The 16,898-nt window shown below is 49.4% G+C and overlaps 1 protein-coding gene across 2 annotated transcripts in view; it reads left to right on the top strand.

Annotated features, from left to right (window-relative positions):
- PIEZO1 (piezo type mechanosensitive ion channel component 1 (Er blood group)) overlaps positions 1 to 16,806 on the top strand; it is a 120,603-nt gene extending 103,797 nt beyond the window's left edge. For both annotated transcript variants that reach the window (XM_035117666.3, XM_035117665.3), the window contains 20 exons: positions 7 to 100; positions 279 to 404; positions 990 to 1,162; positions 1,269 to 1,390; positions 1,998 to 2,183; positions 3,537 to 3,795; positions 4,954 to 5,142; positions 6,385 to 6,631; positions 7,268 to 7,379; positions 9,142 to 9,289; positions 9,578 to 9,792; positions 10,759 to 10,917; positions 11,048 to 11,195; positions 11,763 to 11,951; positions 12,626 to 12,718; positions 12,923 to 13,095; positions 13,724 to 13,846; positions 14,243 to 14,322; positions 14,630 to 14,828; positions 15,835 to 16,806. In XM_035117666.3, coding sequence (XP_034973557.3) covers positions 7 to 100; positions 279 to 404; positions 990 to 1,162; positions 1,269 to 1,390; positions 1,998 to 2,183; positions 3,537 to 3,795; positions 4,954 to 5,142; positions 6,385 to 6,631; positions 7,268 to 7,379; positions 9,142 to 9,289; positions 9,578 to 9,792; positions 10,759 to 10,917; positions 11,048 to 11,195; positions 11,763 to 11,951; positions 12,626 to 12,718; positions 12,923 to 13,095; positions 13,724 to 13,846; positions 14,243 to 14,322; positions 14,630 to 14,828; positions 15,835 to 16,084 — 3,285 coding nt within the window. In that variant the 3' untranslated portion in view covers positions 16,085 to 16,806. The remainder of the gene's footprint in view (positions 1 to 6; positions 101 to 278; positions 405 to 989; positions 1,163 to 1,268; positions 1,391 to 1,997; positions 2,184 to 3,536; positions 3,796 to 4,953; positions 5,143 to 6,384; positions 6,632 to 7,267; positions 7,380 to 9,141; positions 9,290 to 9,577; positions 9,793 to 10,758; positions 10,918 to 11,047; positions 11,196 to 11,762; positions 11,952 to 12,625; positions 12,719 to 12,922; positions 13,096 to 13,723; positions 13,847 to 14,242; positions 14,323 to 14,629; positions 14,829 to 15,834) is intronic.
- The last annotated feature ends 92 nt before the right edge of the window (positions 16,807 to 16,898 follow it).

A 16,898-nucleotide genomic window follows, 5' to 3' on the forward strand; every position in this document is an offset into this window, starting at 1 on the left:
TTGCAGCTGGCTTACCAGGCCTGGGTGACCAACGCCAAGTCTGCGCTGCGTGAGCGACAGCGGCAGGAGAAGGAGCAGCGAAAGCTGGAGCAGGCAGAAGGCAGGTCTTCCTGTGCCCTCTCCCCTCTCCTTTCCGACTGGGCCGGGCAGAGGTGGCCCCTCTCAAGTTGACCCCTGCTGCCTGGCCATCTTGGTCCACATTGGCAGGAGGCCCAGCTCTGACGAGCACTGGGGGGCCAGACCAGGCGGGAGGCTGTGACTGTATCTGTGCCTTGCAGGTGACTTAACCAGAGGGGAATCCCAGCAAGGTGAACTGGCAGACAGGGCCAGCAGCAAAGGGGAAGAGGAGGAAGAAGAGGAGGAAGAAGAAGAAGAAGAAGAGGAAGAGGAAGAGGCTGCTCCAGGTACCTTGCTCAGTGTGACTACACTCGGGTAGGGCATCCCCTGTGTACTGGGCTGCCTTTGAGCCACGTTCAGCTGCAAGAATCGCAGCTGAAGATTCATTTTCCTGTTTCACAGATGCAATGGAAAACTTGGGCGGAGGAGCACATGGGGTGTAGTGTAGACTGCATGACCCATGCAGGCCTGCCCTTCCAGCACCTTGCTGTAATTTCTTTTCCCTCAGCATCTGTTGCCTAATGGTGTGGCCACTCTGGTTGCTACTATAGCAACGAGGAATGGCATTTTAAACTCACCCTGCCTAATTGTTCTGAACCAAAACAGAGTTTTAGCCTTTGAAATTTGCACGTCTCAGAATTTTGCAGTTATCCAGCCAAGCAGTGTGTACAAAAAATGCTGCAGCTCTTTCCCCCTCAGTATCCGCTGCCCAATAGTAGGGCCGGCCCTGGTTGCTAGGAAGCAGTAGTTGGGTTAGGGATATTTTCCCAGAGACCATGGTGTCGGGGAAACTGGTTATCCACTGCAGGGATCAGAGATGGCGGCCTCGATGGGCATTTGGCCTCCTTCAACCAGGCTCTCCTTTTATCCAGAGAAGAGCAACGTGGTGCAGCGGGTACTGAACGTTCTGGGTTTCCTGTGGGTGCTGTGCCAGGCCACGGTGGACGGGCTCACCCAGTGGCTGCGGGCCTTTACCAAGGAGCACGAACAGCTGTCTGCCGTGTTGGGACTGGAGAGATTCGTCCTCACGCAACAGCTGGATCAGGTAGGCCTAGCTTGGTACAGCCGGGCTTGGGAGGGACGTCTTTTGGAAGGAGGGAGGAAAGCGATGAGGTATGATCCACTTGGTGACGGCATGTAAAACTTTGTAGGTGGGCGAGGTTCAGAGGAGCGTCCTGGACAGGCTGTACAAACCAGCAGCGACAGATAATATCTCAGAGGACACCGCCTTGCCGGGTACGGCGGCAGAGTCTCCAGACAGCATGGCTTCCAGGCAGGTGCATTGGGGCAGAGGGCTGCTGGGGGGGGGATGTCAAAGCCACATGTGGATCTGTGTGGGGCCCCTCCCTCCATCGCCAGTGGAGTTTGTGGGAGCTTAACAGCACATAATTCAAGCAAGGGGCTGCTCCTCAACCTACATTTGGTGCACCGGAATAACCACAGCCTAAAACAGATGAGATGAAGTATGTTTAGGAAGGCGGGGGCTTGAACCTGAGTCCCCCCCCCAAGTCTCTCTTCATTGGTCCACCTTCCACAGCATGGTGCCGTCCAGCTACTTTGGACTAGAACTCCCATCGGCCTTATTTTTATTTCCCAAATATTAATATTAGACAAGTGTTTTCGCTATACTGTTTTTGACTCCTGCTAAACCCTTTCCCCACTTTTGTTTAAGTTAAGCCTGCCCAGATATGCCATTTTATTATGTATTCTATAACTAAAGAAAAGTTGGCTTTACCTGTTTTTTTTCTCTAATTTTATTATGTCTTTGTTTTTAATGTCGGTTGGCGTTTTCCTAGGAAGATTTAACACAAAGTGGGGACATTTATTCACTCTGTTTTGGAGCTGGTGCATGACTTTATCTTTTTCTGCCCTCTTCGCAGTGGGTGCGAAGGAGCAGAGGTGCTCAGCAATAACACCACCGGCTACGACACCCGAAGCACCAGTGAGGAGCAGATCCCAGCCATGGGCTTCCCGGATGACGTGAGGCTCCCTCCCAGCAACTCCCAGGAGCTGCTGACTTACTCCAAGGCACGGCCGCGCACGGCCAGCGAGCTGCTGCTGAGCAGGTACTACTAGGGCCACTCACCTATTTTGGCTCAAGGCTTTGTGGGTAAATGTGCAAAGCTTTGTGGGTATAGGGCAGGGAAGGGGCAGAGAACCATTCTCAGCCTGGAGGCTGCAGCATTTCCTCGTAGTCAGTCTTCCACAGGGGTGGGGGTCGTATGCCAATGGTGGGCGTGGCCATTGGCAAAAGTGGGTGGAGAAATTCTGTGGCTCTTAGTTCTGGGCAGCAGGCTACTTTCCAGCCTTTCTGCAGGTTTGTACAACCCCACACATCTCTCAGCCCTTCTTCCAAGCAAGCAAGAGGTGTTATCGCAATTCAAGGAAACATTCCAGCCAGTAAAAGCACTTAGGGAAAGTGTGTGTATCTGGGCCATTGAAGAATGCAGTCTGGGGAGAGTCCTGGGGGCCAGATAAAGAGGCCTGGAGGGCCACATACACACACACCCCAGGCCTGTGGTTCCCCACCCCATGAGGCAAGTGCTCAGGGAGATCAGAAGAATGAAAATTGTTTGCATCAGTATCAGGGGAAAGGGCTGTAGAATCGATCATGTAAAAGCAAAGGCAAGTGTCCCCAGTTTGATTCCAGACATCTCCAGGTAGGGATAGGACCCCTATCTGAAACCCTGGGGAGCTGCTGCCTGTCAGAGTAGGCACAATAGGCTCGATTGGCCTTCCCCCATCTACTGTGCTCCACCTGCTTTGGACTAGGGCTCCCATCAACCCCAATATCCTCCAGCCACAGAATGCTGGGGCTGATGGGAGTTGTCATCCAAACCATCTGGAGGGAAGGCTGGACTGGGATGGACAAAGTGTCTGGTTGGGTATAAAGCAGCTTCTTGAGCTCCTAAACAAAAATAAAGAAAGTGTTTATTACCTTTCTATCCCACTTTTCCTCTGAGGAGCTCAAGGTAGCGTTTGTGGCCCTCCTCCTTCACATCGTATCCTCACAACAACCCTGAGAGGTAGGCTAGGCTGAGAGGCCCAAGTTCACCCAGCGGGGTTCATGGCCAAGTGGAGATTTGAACCCTGGTCTCCAAGGTACTACTGCCAATGCTTGTTAACCCCCGCACCATACTTAGGCAAATAATAAATTTGCCAGCTGATGCAAGTTTTGCCAACCGGAATACATTTTGCAGATGGGAGAATGCAGAGTTATTGGCCATATATATGTATTACAATCTGAAAGATGTTTGTTTTAAGCAAGGGTGGCAGAAACAGGTTACCTCTTTGGCTATGGGCAGGTGATGAGACAGGCAGACACAGCACAGGTGGGGCTTTGCCACCCCTGCTGCTTTCCCTTTTGGCTCAGCCTGACTGATTCTCTCCTCCTCTCTCTCTTTCTTGGTGCTTTCCAGGGATGTCTCCTTCGAGGAGCTGGAGGAATCTGAGCGCTTCTACCACTCGCAGAACCGCTTTCTGCAGCTGCTGTTGGCCTGCTACCATTTTGTGGCCGGCCACTCGGACCTGCTCTGCTACTTCATCATCATCCTGAACAACATGGTGACGGCCTCCGTCATCTCTCTGGTCCTGCCCATCCTGGTCTTCCTGTGGGCTATGCTGTCCATCCCGCGGCCCAGCAAGCGCTTCTGGATGACAGCCATCGTCTACACAGAGGTGGGCCCCCCAAAATCCTTGTGACACCCCCCCCCTTGTCTTGTAGAAGTGCGATGATGAACATGAAAACTTGCCTCCTAATAATTGTCCACAAAAGGGGTGGGGAACCTTTTCCTTTTTTATATTTTTTTAAAATTAATTTTCCATTTCCCCTCAATATTGCATCATAACAATTAATATTTTCCACAATTTCAAACTTTCCTCATTCCTCCCGGACTTCCGTCAACCTCCTTCACTGGTTTATTTCACAATAATATCATTTCCTGCATATTACCTTTTTCACTCCTTTTTTTAAAAAAATTTAGATTGTAAATCATATAATTTTTGTTAATTGTAAATGATTATTCAAAACCTGCTAAGTGAGTTCAGGGTGGAGAACCTTTTTCAGCCTGAGGGCCGCATTCCCTTCTGGACAACCTTCCAGGGGCCACATGCCAGAGTGGGTGGAGCCATTTTCTACACACACACACACACACACACACACACACACACACACACCTACCTCTCTGTCCTCCATCAGGGCAAGCAAGAGACTGTATCAGAGTTCAAAGATGCATTCCAGCCAGGCAAAAACACTCAAGCAAGGGGGTGAAGCAAGGTTAGTGAGCAGAGTAGCTTGGGAGAGGGATGTGTGGCTGGACAGATAGAAAGGCTGGGAGAGGGCACATTTGAACCTGGTGCTAGAGCAGTGTTTCCCAACCTTTGGTCTCCAGCTGTTTTCAGACTACAATGCCCATCACCCCTGACTACTGGTCTTGCTAGCTAGGGATGATGAGAGTTGTAGTCCAAAACCAGCTGGAGACCCAAGGTTGGGAAACACTGGGCTAGAGAGGCTTCCCAGCCCTAGTCTGCAATTTTAGTTACAAGTTAACAAGGGTACCTGGGCTTTTGTAAACAGAAAGTAGAAGTGCTTACAAGCGAGGAACAGGCAGATTTTGGTTTGGTTCAAACCAGTACAATATCAATCAGCCTAGGAGGTTGATGTTTTTGGACCTATGCTGAAAGACTGTTGACATATGTGTAGGTTTGGGTGGCTGGTGGCGTGTGATGTTATGGTAAACATCCTTAAGCCTTGCGACTGTTCTGCTGCCATGAGGTGCCAGGTACGTCCCCCTGGCTAGCCTGGCTCTGATCCCCCCCTACCATCTCCCCACACAGGTGATGGTGGTGGTGAAATACCTCTTCCAGTTTGGCTTCTTCCCCTGGAATAGCTATACCACCCTGGTGCGCTACGAGAGCAAGCCCTTTTTCGCACCACGCATCCTAGGCCTGGAGAAAACGGACAACTACATCAAGTACGACCTGATCCAGCTGATGGCTCTCTTCTTCCACCGGTCCTTGCTCCTGGTAAGAGGGAGCCTGTCATTTGCATGCTGCTTTTTTGTAATGAAACCTTGAAGCAGTCTACAAAGAAAACGTTTTATTTTGAAATGCTGTTGTCAATGAAAGACAGTTAAAACTAGGCTTTTAAAAACATTCAACAATACAGTTGAACATCTTGCGAGTCGAACACCTTGCAAGTCAAACGTTTTGGCTCCCGAACGCCGCAAACCTAGAAGTGAGTGTTCCAGTTTGTGAACGTTCTTTGGAACCCAAACATCCGACGGGGCTTCCGCGGCTTCTAATTAAGTGCAGGAAGCTCCCACAGCCAAATGGGAGCCATGCCTTGGTTGTCGAACGTTTTCGGAAGTCGAAAGGACTTCCTGAAAAGATTCCGTTTGACAACCAAGGTACAACTGTAATTAAATTCAACCACAGGGAGAAAAAAGATTAGAGTGTGGCAGCATTCTAAATGTCTGGAAAGGCTTGCCCGAATAAAAATGCTTTAAACCAAAAAGAATACAACAACACAGCTGCCTGATATCAATAGGCATGGAGTTCCAAAGTGTGGGTGCTGCTACACTAAAAGATTGATTTCTTCCATGTGCAGAACAAGTATTATATGGCACTTGCAGCAAGGCCAGGTTCACAGATGGAAGAAGTCAAGGGAGCACATAAAGGATTAAGGTGGTCCTACAAGTAAACCGGCCCAAACTATTAAGCAATTTGTGTACAAATAGTAATTTATTGACTAGAAGCCAGCCTCCTCTGCCTAACCTGGGAAAGCTGCAAGATGGACCTGGAGTAGCCTGTTGCAGAAAGTGGTACCTGGGCAGTCCTTGGTAACTATAGCAACAGATGCGAGTCCTGGGGTGAACAGCATAGTGCCTTCCTGAAGCTGATGGACTCCAACTCCCATCAGGCCGATAGTCAGGGGTGATGGGAGTTGTCATTGCATGATATTAGGCAGGTGCAGTCCTTACACTGTTTGCTGCAGTAGCTAAAAACTTTTATTTTATTTTATTGTGCACATTTATTTTTTAAATGTATTGATTTTATTTTTATCATTTTATTATGTCTTCTGTTTTCTAAAATATGTTTTTATTGTTACCCTTTAATGGATATTTTGTGCCATTTTAGGTAAACTGCTTAGATGAAGTGGTTTGTAAATAAAGGAAATAAAATAAATAGGCCCGCTGCATGAGGTTGGCTTCTGCTTCCCAAACTCTTTCTTAACTTACTTACCTGCCTTCTTGGCCTCACTGACAGAGCTATGGGCTGTGGGATCACGAGGAAGAGGTCCTGGCCAAACATCCGCTTGAAGCTGCAGAGCCTGTGGCTTCCACCGAGAGCAGAGAGGGGGCAGAGACTTTGGTGGAAGCTGACATTGGGGCAGAAACCGTGGTGGATCAGGAGGCGGAGCCTGAGCTGCCCAAGGGAATCCGCTCACGGTTCCGGAAGAAAAAGGAGAAGAAGAAGAAAAAGAGCAAGGCTCTGAAAGAGCAGGGAGAAGAAGGTAGGTGGGGGGGGGGACAGACACCTATGCTTACTCCTTTAGGAATGCCTGTTTCCAGCCTCCCCAGGTCTGGGGGCAAAAGTGCATCAAAAATACATATCTAAACTACCTTCAGTATACCGGATAGTGCCGAGGACCTTCTGGTGGTTCCCTCACTGCGAGAAGCAAAGCTACAGGGAACCAGGCAGAGGGCCTTCTCGGTAGGGGCACCCGCCCTGTGGAACGCCCTCCCATCAGATGTCAAAGAGATAAATAACTACCTGACATTCAGAAGACATCTGAAGGCAGCCCTGTTCAGGGAAGTTTTTAATGTGTGACATTTTAATGTATTTTAAATTCTTGTTGGAAGCCGCCCAGAGTGGCTGGGAGAAACCCACCCAGATGGGCAGGGTACAAATATATTATTATCATCATCATCATCATCATCATCATCATCAAGCATTTCAAGACTTGCTTCCAGCTCACAGATTAAAGCTGGTCTGCAGAAGTCAGACCAAATACAGAAAACCTCCTGAGATTGTGGTGGGATACAGGGAAGAGGAAGGGGTCTTGTTAGGCCATATCAGGCTGACACTGAAGCAAGGAGGTGAGGCCAGTGCTTGCTTATTCCCCTGCCCCTTCTGTTTTCAACCTCAGAGGAGCAGCAGGGAGAGCTGCAGGATCCGAAGCAAAAGGATAAGAAGTCCAGCCCATCCAAGGAGAAGTTTAAGGCTGCTGGACTCAGAGTGAAGAGCTTCTTTGTCTCTGCGTAAGTGACGATGTGGACTTTTGGGGAGGGGGCTGGGGGCAACAGGCTTTGAACTGGCTCTCCCCTCTAGGAGGCAGGTTGCCACATGGAGCAAATGAACGTGAAGAGCTGCCAAATGCCAGGGCAGCCTCTTTCTCCATCTGACTCAGCGTTCTTCCCTCTAATTTTATAGCCACTTGGATGGGTTTAAAAGAGGATTGGCCAAAATTGATGAATAAAGCTGTCAATGGCTTCTAGCCACTTGAATGTCCTGCCTTGATTGTTCTTTTAACTGTTTTGCTCTTTTATTGGGCTTGTTAATTATACATTTTAATTAGGGACGTTTAAATGTAGTTGTTCTACTATGCATTTTTAATTGTGGGTAGTTGCCCTTTTATAGCTGGTTTTGTTCTTGCTATTTTTCTGTTGGTTTTTATTTGTGCGTACACTGCCTTGGCGTTTCTTCTTGAAAAGCAATATATTCATAATGATGTTCTACCTCCACTGTTGGACGCAGTAAGCCTATGATGGCCAACTGCTGGAAAGTCACCGAGCGGGTGGGGGGAGTGCTGTCCTTCTCAGGTTCTGCTTGAAGGTTTCTCACAAGCATCTGGGTGGCCACGGTAACAAGAGGATGTTGGATCAGATGGGCAACTAGCTGTGATGGCTTTGCTCTACCTCCACTGAATAATATCAGTCTTCCTTGTGGACTTCCCATTGGGGCATCTAGTTGGTGACTCTGAGAACAGTATGCTGGATTCAATGGGCCTCCTTGCGCCTAATCTAGCAGGCCTCTTCTAATGCTGGGGCAATGGCTCTCCAGGTTCATCTCTGGCAAAGAGGGGTCTTTCTCACCACTTGATGCTTCCTGGGGTCCTTTTACCTGGAAGTTCCTGGGATTAAACATGGGACTGACCTTTTGCATGCTCCACCTGCCCTCTCCACAACCCACATGACTATCTTACGCTGAGCAAGCCTCTTCTTTCATCTAACACCATCTGTTCCAACTGTGGTTGTTTCTCTCCAGGGTCCCAGGCAGAAAAGGGTCTTCCCCATCACTGTTCCACAATCCTTTGCATACTGGAGGTGCCAAGGGCTGAGCCTGGGAACCTCCTGCCTGCTAAGCAAGTGGTTCTGCTATGGTTGGCACATGTCCAGAATTTCCCAGACATTGCCAGAATATTGCAGCCAGAAGTAGCGTCCCTGCAAAAATTGCTAAAAACATCGGGGAAAATCCAGACGTATGGCAACCCATGTCAGAAGCGATTATAAAATAGCTCAACAACCTTTTTTTGGGGGGGGGGGGGAGATTTTGCCAAAAAAGCTCAACAACCCTTGTGTTCAGATTTTCACTTCTTGAAATATGGCAACCCTAGCTATGGTCCAATTTGATTTTAATAATTTAATGTGATTTTATTACTTCATATTTTCCTTGCTTCAGGGGTGTGTGTGTGTGAAGCAATACATAAATTCAATAAGCCTAGCCTTACCATTCTAAGGAGCATAGGATGCTGCTTTATGCTGAGTCAGGCCATAGTTCCATCAAGCTCAGTAATGTCTACACTGACTGGCAGTGGCTCTGGGTTTTCTGGAGTCTGTCCCAGTCTTGCCTGGAGATGCCAAGGACTTGGCTGACATTTTCTGCAGGCGCAAAGCTACATCCCTTCCTGATATTCGTGCAGATGATTTGGTTCTGGATTAGGGGTGGTTCTGCATTAAGTGGCAAGTGGCAATGGCATCATCACCCCTACACCTTATCCTCCCCGCCTCCCTCTCCCTCCAGAGCAGACCGCATGTTCCAACCACTGCGGCGGTTCTTCCAGGACATTTTGCACAGCAAATACCGTGCTGCCACCGATGTCTATGCCCTCATGTTCCTCGCTGATGTGGTTGACTTCATCATCATCATCTTTGGCTTCTGGGCTTTTGGGGTAAGTGGGACCCTCACAATTATTTGCTAGCAAACTTAATACACACAGTGCCTCCAACAGACACGGTAATTTGCGGAGTAAAATCACTGGGCACGAGCAACTCAGGTCCACTCATTTCAATGGGTCTGTTCTAAGTTGGATGTGACTCTGTGCTTGCGGATCCCGAAGCAAGTATTGCTCTCCCTATCCTGGGGCAGATCTGGAGGACAGCCGCCCGGGCAAGAGGTATTCCCTTCCTCCTGCTAATCTGCCCAACACCTCCCAGCACAGGCTTCCCTTTCTCCCCAGAAACACTCTGCTGCGGCCGACATCACTTCCTCCCTCTCAGACGACCAGGTGCCGCAGGCCTTCCTGGTGATGCTGCTCATCCAATTCTCCACCATGGTCATCGACCGAGCTCTCTACCTCCGCAAGAGCGTCTTGGGCAAGCTGGTCTTCCAGGTCTTCCTGGTCTTTGGCATCCACGTTTGGATGTTCTTCATCTTGCCTGCAGTCACTGAGAGGTACCTGGCCTAGCTATCTGCCTGCCTGTTATCTGTTATGTATTAATAGAATTATATGCTATATGTATATATATATTCATTCTAAACTTGTGGGCAAAAGAAGGAGCAGCCCCTACCTGCATATTGCATTTTGATATTTAAGGAAATTAATGCTGCAATGAGCCAGACATTAGTTAATGTATGGAAGAGCAAGAGGCGTTAGTACACAAAACATTAATACTTTTCACTTTACTGGCTGCTCATCTAGAAACTGCAAAAGCCTGGAAGCTGGCGCTCAACTTAACTTTTGAGCAAAGGCTCCATAGACTGCTGCATATTGCGCTTGCAGAAAAACTGGCATTGAAAGTAAAAATTGGCCAGAAGGAAGGCAAAACTTTTTGACTTTTTTTGCTACCTGGAGCCTACTCATGGAATACATTAAGGGGCATATTCAAGATACAGTGGTACCTCTACTTACGAATTTAATGCGTTCCGAACGCACATTTGTAAGTCGAAAAAAATTGTAAGTCGAATCCCATAGGAATGCATTGGGAGAAAAAATTCGTAAGTCGAAGCAACCCTAGCTAAAAATTCGTAAGTAGAAAAAATCCTATCTAAACCGCATCCAAGATGGCAGACGGAGCTCCATTTGTAAGTTGAAACATTCGTAAGTAGAGTTATTCGTAAGTAGAGGTTCCACTGTATTTCTCTGTTGTCTGCCTCCCTGAGACTGTAGAACACTGTCTGAAGTGACTTCTTTCCTCTGCCATTGGAACTCTTAATTTATTCTAGTTTGGTTGTCCTCAAATGTTTTTCAGTTGCTTGTTCTTCCATTGGTGGGTAAGTGGCTGGGAGGAACTTACTTGTTTCTAAATCATTGATGTTTCCTAACAAGAAGCAATAGAATACATTTTTAAAAATAAAAAGGAAGAACCAGCCCTGAAATGCGCTCCCCTTCCTTCCCCCAATATTGATTTCCCTCCCCAGGATGTTCAACCTGAATACTGTGGCCCAGCTGTGGTACTTTGTGAAATGCATCTACTTCGCTCTGTCGGCTTACCAGATCCGCTGCGGCTACCCTACGCGCATCCTGGGGAACTTCCTCACCAAGAAGTACAACCACCTCAACCTCTTTCTCTTCCAAGGGTAAGGCCAAGTTCCCAGGGTCCTCCCAGAGTGGGGCAAGGGGGGCCTGAGCCAGGCAGGGGAAAAACTGCTTTTCAGGGACCAGAGATCAAGGTGCACAGGACCTGAATGCTCCTCTCTCCTCTGACAGCTTCCGCCTGGTGCCTTTCCTGGTGGAGTTGCGGGCTGTCATGGACTGGGTCTGGACGGACACCACCCTGTCTCTCTCCAACTGGATGTGTGTGGAAGACATCTATGCCAACATCTTCATCATCAAGTGCAGCCGCGAGACTGAGAAGGTGGGCCTGGAATGGTAGGGGAGGAGGCGGCGGCGGCGGCGGCAAGGGTGGGCCTGACCTCTTCCACCGCTGTCCTAGAGTGTAAAAACTTACCCCATATATACACACTTGGCCACTTTAATTTATAGCATTGGCACTGTTACAAATGCCATATCATATTGGTCCCACATTTGTAAGAATTTGATTGTTGTCACACTTTGGAACTCCCTGCCTACATAAGGCAGGCACTTTCTTGGTTTGGGCGAGTCTATCCAGACATATAGAAGCTGCCCTGTAATCTGGCTTTAGCTTCTCACTGATCTTAATTTTTTTAATGTTTTAAATAGTTTTAACTGTTATTTTACTGATACTTTCATTGTTTTATTCTTTTTGTAAACTGCTTTGGGGTTTTTTCTATTATGCTATTAAATAAATAGAAACGAGAGCAGCTGGCGGGAGGTTGAATGATGAGAAAGGAGGAACTCTGGATGAGCTTTTATCCTCCCATTGGCCCAGATGCAGCCATCTAACCACGCCGTCATGCACACGTGGGCCTCGTCCTTATGCTTCTCTGACCCCTCTCTACAGAAATACCCACAGCCCAAGGGGCAGAAGAAGAAGAAGATTGTAAAGTATGGTATGGGGGGCCTCATCATCCTCTTCCTCATCTGCATCATCTGGTTCCCGCTGCTCTTCATGTCGCTCGTGCGCTCTGTGGTGGGCGTGGTCAACCACCCCATTGACGTCACCGTCACCCTCAAGCTGGGAGGTTACGAGGTAGGAAAAGGACAGCATGGGCTGGACCCACAGGGTGTCTCGTCTCCCCTGTTCAGAAGGATGATTCTGCCTCACGGTGAATAATAGCTCAGTAGCAGCACCTGCTGTCAGCTGGAGAAATAGCTGCATGGCCTACTTCGGTGGGAGCTAGCGCTGAGCCATTCTCCCTAAAGCACTTGTCAGAAGGCACGCCGACTACCATGTGCAGGGAGGGTTTTTGTCTGCCAGATCAAACCTGCCAAAAGAACCTGGTGGCCTTTTGGCTTACCCTGTCGGAACAGCCTTTTACAAGCCCAGCTGGCTGAGGCTGATGGGAGCTGCCATCCAAAACATCTGGAGGGCCCTATCTCAGGAGAGGCTGCTGCAGGTGGCGTGGCCTGGTTCTCTGGCTTGAACAATGTGGTCATTCTGGTCTGCATTCCGACAGCCCGTCCTGCTGTCCGCTCCTTAGCAGACCCGACATCTGGATGGCTTAAAACTAAAAGCTACTGGTGTGGGGAGGTCCATGGTCCATTTCTGTATGTGTGATGGGTTGCCTTAGGTTCCAGGGTTGGTTTCACAGAGGATAAAGCTATCAATGGCCTCTAGTGTCAGAAGGCAGACGGCTAATGCACTCAAGCCCTGCTTCCCATTGGGGCATCTGGCTGACCCTTCTCACCCTTTTTCTTTTGCAGCCTCTCTTCACCATGAGTGCCCAACAGCAGTCAATCCAAGAGTTCACCCCCAAGGACTATGATGCATTAACAAACGAGTTTGTGCGGCAGCCGGTAAGTTTCCTAAGGAAACTGGGAATGGGAAGAGAGCTCCCCTCTGCATCCAGCCATGTGGCCATAGCAGCAGCAGGAGTCTCCCCCCCCCAATCCTCATGTTCTGTGCTGGTGCTGTGTAAGAAAAGGCGGCTTTATGGGTAAACTGGTTGTGTATGTGTTGTGGGATACCACCCTGACTCTGGGGCTCTCTGCTGCCCCCAGGTGGCCATGCAGTTCATCACCCTTTACAGTTACGAGGATATCGTGACGGCGCGCATAGAGGGCAGTTCGGGCTCACTGTGGAGCATCAGCCCACCCAGCCGGGAGCAGCTGTACCGAGAGCTGCATAATGGCTCCTCCGCCATCACCCTGCGCTTCACGTGGAACTTCCAGCGGTATGTCCCGGTGGAGATTTAGGATTATGGTGTCTCGCTAGGGCATGCAACAAGAAACACCTTGCTGGCTCAGGTCAATGGCTTGCGCAGTACGCGTTGCTGTGAATAATACTTCGCAGTGTAATCAAGCAGCAGTAATTTCCCACTCTCCAGCCAGGTTCTGCACCCTCTCCAAGTGCCTTTGACTGGCTGGAATGTGTCCTTAAGAGTCTGAGGATGCCTCTTGCTTGCCTGGATGGAGAAGCGTTGGTACACAGAGAGCCCTGCTTGGCTGGAATACAGCCTGTGGTACAAAGAGAGTCACATTCATTGCTCTGTCCTCTTCTGCCTCTCGCATCCTGCCCACCACTGGCCTGTGGCTCCTGGAGGCTTGTCTGTAAAGGGACGCAGCCCCTGAGCTGAAAATGGTTCTCCATCTCCTAATAGTCTTCCTGGTTAACTTTGGCCAGAAGCCTCAGGGTTTTTTTTTTAATGGGTTAACTTCTTGGCATGTTCTGAACACTTAATTCCACCAAAGGCTCAGCATGGGCAAGAGCTTCTCAGACAAAACAGATGACAAAAGATTTGAAACATTAATACCTCTCTATCTCTTCCTCTTTTCGTTACTCCCACCCCCCAAAACCTTCAGGAACCTTAGCATAGGAGGCACAGCGGAGTACACCTCTGAGAAGCACACAATGGAGCTGGGGCAACAAGACACTGTGCGAAGAGATTTGGCAAGGCTGCTGCAAGGCACACACAACGAGTTTGTGTGAGTTTGAGGGGGGGCATCGCCCTAGCACACTCCCAAGGATTTTACTGCAAGGAAGGAGGCAATTTCTCCCCCATCTCAAAAACAAAACCCTGTGGGTGACCCCACACAGTGGGGATGAGAAAATGATTCGCGGTTGACCAAAGTTTTCCCAGTAGAGCCTTGGCATGGCTTAGCATAAGAGCATCAGAAGCGACTGGCTGCTGGATCAGGCCAAATTGTCCAGCATCCTGGTCTCACCGTGGCCAGCTTGATGCCTTTGTGAAGCCCACAAGCAGGACCTGAGTGCAACAGAGACTCTACCCTCCCTTGGGGTTGGGATCATGCATGTGGGAAGGAGTGTGGCTGTGTGCACCCTTTAAGGCTTCTTCTGATCCTCCTCCTTTTTTGTTTCAGTAAAGTTCCCAAACTCTTTCCTCCCTACATCCGTGCACCTAACGGCCCTGAAGCCAAACCAGTTGAGCAGATGCTGCCAGGTGAGACTGTTTCCGTTCTGTTTCCATGTACGGGTTCAAAAGTGCCAAGTGCAAACACGGAGTAAGAGTTTGTTTACTTATCCTAGAGATCTCAACAAACACCTTATTCCAAAATTCAGCCCCCATCCCAAACATATCCAGATTGATAACTTTGAGGAAATGTTCAGTTCAAACGTTTCCAGAAAGCCAGCACCGCTGGTTCTGATTAAGCTGGAGGGATGGGAGGGTTGGGAGAACATCTATTCTTTATGAAGCCCGAGTTGCTCATTCAAAGTTTCTATCCACCGTTCCATATCCACCGTGGCAGAGGATGAGGACAGCTACTGGGACGTAGAGGTGCAACTGAAACGGCAGCAGGTGGGGCTTGAGAACGGCAGTGCCAACTTCCTTGAGTGGTGGGTGATTCGACTGGCCAACTGCCAGGAACAGGACTGCAACATCCTGCCCATGGTCATTTTCAACGACAAAGTCAGCCCTCCCAGCCTCGGTTTCTTGGCAGGATATGGGTGAGTAACATCAGGAGGGCGCAGTTTACATTCATGGGATAATTGTTACCTATATTCTAAGCCATGGGTAGGCAAACTAAGGCCCCGGGGCCGGATCCAGCCCAATCGCCTTCTAAATCCGGCCCGCGGAAAGTCTGGAAATCAGCACGTTTTTACATGAGTAGAATGTGTCCTTTGATTTAAAATGCATCTCTGGGTTATTTGTGGGGCATAGGAATTTGTTCATTCCCCCCCCAAAAAAAATATAGTCCAGCCCCCCACAAGGTATGAGGGACAGTGGACCGGCCCCCTGCTGAAAAAGTTTGCTGACCCGTTCTAAGTGCTGTCGCTGATGCAAATCTTTGGCTCAGAGGTCATGGGCTTGGATAGCTCATACCTTCGGGCATAGGGGTGGGGACCTTCAGGCCTGGGGGGTGGGGAAGAAGCACAGGCCCCAAGACTGTCTGGCCCCTGGGACTCTCCTGATGCCACACACAGCCTCCTGAACCAACCCTGTGCTGCTTTGCATCTTCCCTGAGTGTTTTGTTTCCGACTGAATGCCTAGAACCCTTCTAGAGGCACCAAGCTAAACCCTTTGCGTTTAACCAGGCCTTTGGTTAATTAACATGGCCTCCTATGGTGGTGATCATTTTTCAGTAGCACGGGTAGGACTTGTCCTGTTGCTGGGTGAGCATTTTAAGTGTCACTGCTTTACATTTTTCTAGTCTTAAATCATTTTTAAGTGCTGAATTTTATTTTTGGGGACGCTTTTTATTATATAGAGCGGCTGACAAATGTTATAATAATCCTGCCCCCCTTCCCCCCCAATGCACTAGCAAAGCAGCCATTTCTTAGCTGCATTATTCTGAGCAGATGGGTACGGGTTGCTCTCGAGAAAACTAAGGAGGCATACAAAGGTGTGATCTTGCACGCCTGCAAAGCAGAATCACACGGTTGTGGCTTCCACCAAATGCTGGCTGCTGCTTTCTTGGACCCCTGGCTGACCCCCTTCTCCCCCCCCCCACAGGATCATGGGCCTCTACGTTTCCATCGTGCTGGTGATCGGCAAGTTCGTGCGGGGCTTCTTCAGTGAGATCTCTCACTCCATCATGTTTGAGGAGCTGCCTTGCGTCGACCGCATCCTTAAGCTGTGCCACGACATCTTCCTGGTCCGCGAGACGGGCGAGTTGGAGCTGGAGGAGGAGCTGTACGCCAAGCTCATCTTCCTCTACCGCTCGCCGGAGACCATGATCAAGTGGACGCGTGAGAAAGAGTGAGGAGCCGCTACCACAACAGAGCCAAGCGGTCCGCAAGACATGAGAACAGGTGTTGAGAAAACACCACCTTCTCTCTCTCTCTCTAAGGGGCGGATGGAGAGCCTAAAGATGGACCTGGAGAGGATGCTGATCTCCTCCTACTGCTGGACCTGGAAACTGCCTCTCTCCCCCACCTGCCTTTTGCTTAACCTCTGTGGGTGGGGCAGCCTCTTAACCTCTGAGCCAAACCTGCTGCCCCACTGCCTTTGGAGGAGGAGGAGGGGAATACTGTCACTCTTTGCATCAGATTTCCCTTTTTGAAATGGCTGAACGGGAAGCACCTTTGCACTCTCCAAAGCCCCTTCCCCTCCTGGGTTATCCATAGCAGCACAAGGGGGTGTTTTGCAAAGCAGGAAGTCTGCAACCGTTTGCTGATTGACTTGCGGTGTTGCATCCTGCTGAAAAGCCCACTGTATGCACAGCAATAACCTGTTTCCATCTCCCTCTCCCCCTGGAAAAGAAAAGAATCTGGGGGTACAGAGCTTCTCCCCCCACACACACTTCTTGTTCTCACGTTGCCACAAACACTCCCCCCCCCCAAACCAAGTGCCATAGTCTAGGCATCACTACGTGCCAACCCCAGCTGCTGGAAACAAAGGGGTGGCTGGAGTCTATTGACTTTTTTTCTAAAGGAGGTGGTTTTATTTATACAGATCTATATAATAAAACTTTAAAAATAAAAAGCTGTGATTAGCAATATTGGAGCATACTGAATGGGGACAAGGGTGAAATTGGGGTGGGGTGGGGTGGAAAAGAGGTGATGCACCCTCACCTT

The sequence above is a fragment of the Zootoca vivipara genome, chromosome 6, assembly GCF_965207765.1.
Source record: "Zootoca vivipara chromosome 6, rZooViv2.hap1.1, whole genome shotgun sequence".
Classification (NCBI taxonomy): Eukaryota; Metazoa; Chordata; class Lepidosauria; order Squamata; family Lacertidae; genus Zootoca; species Zootoca vivipara.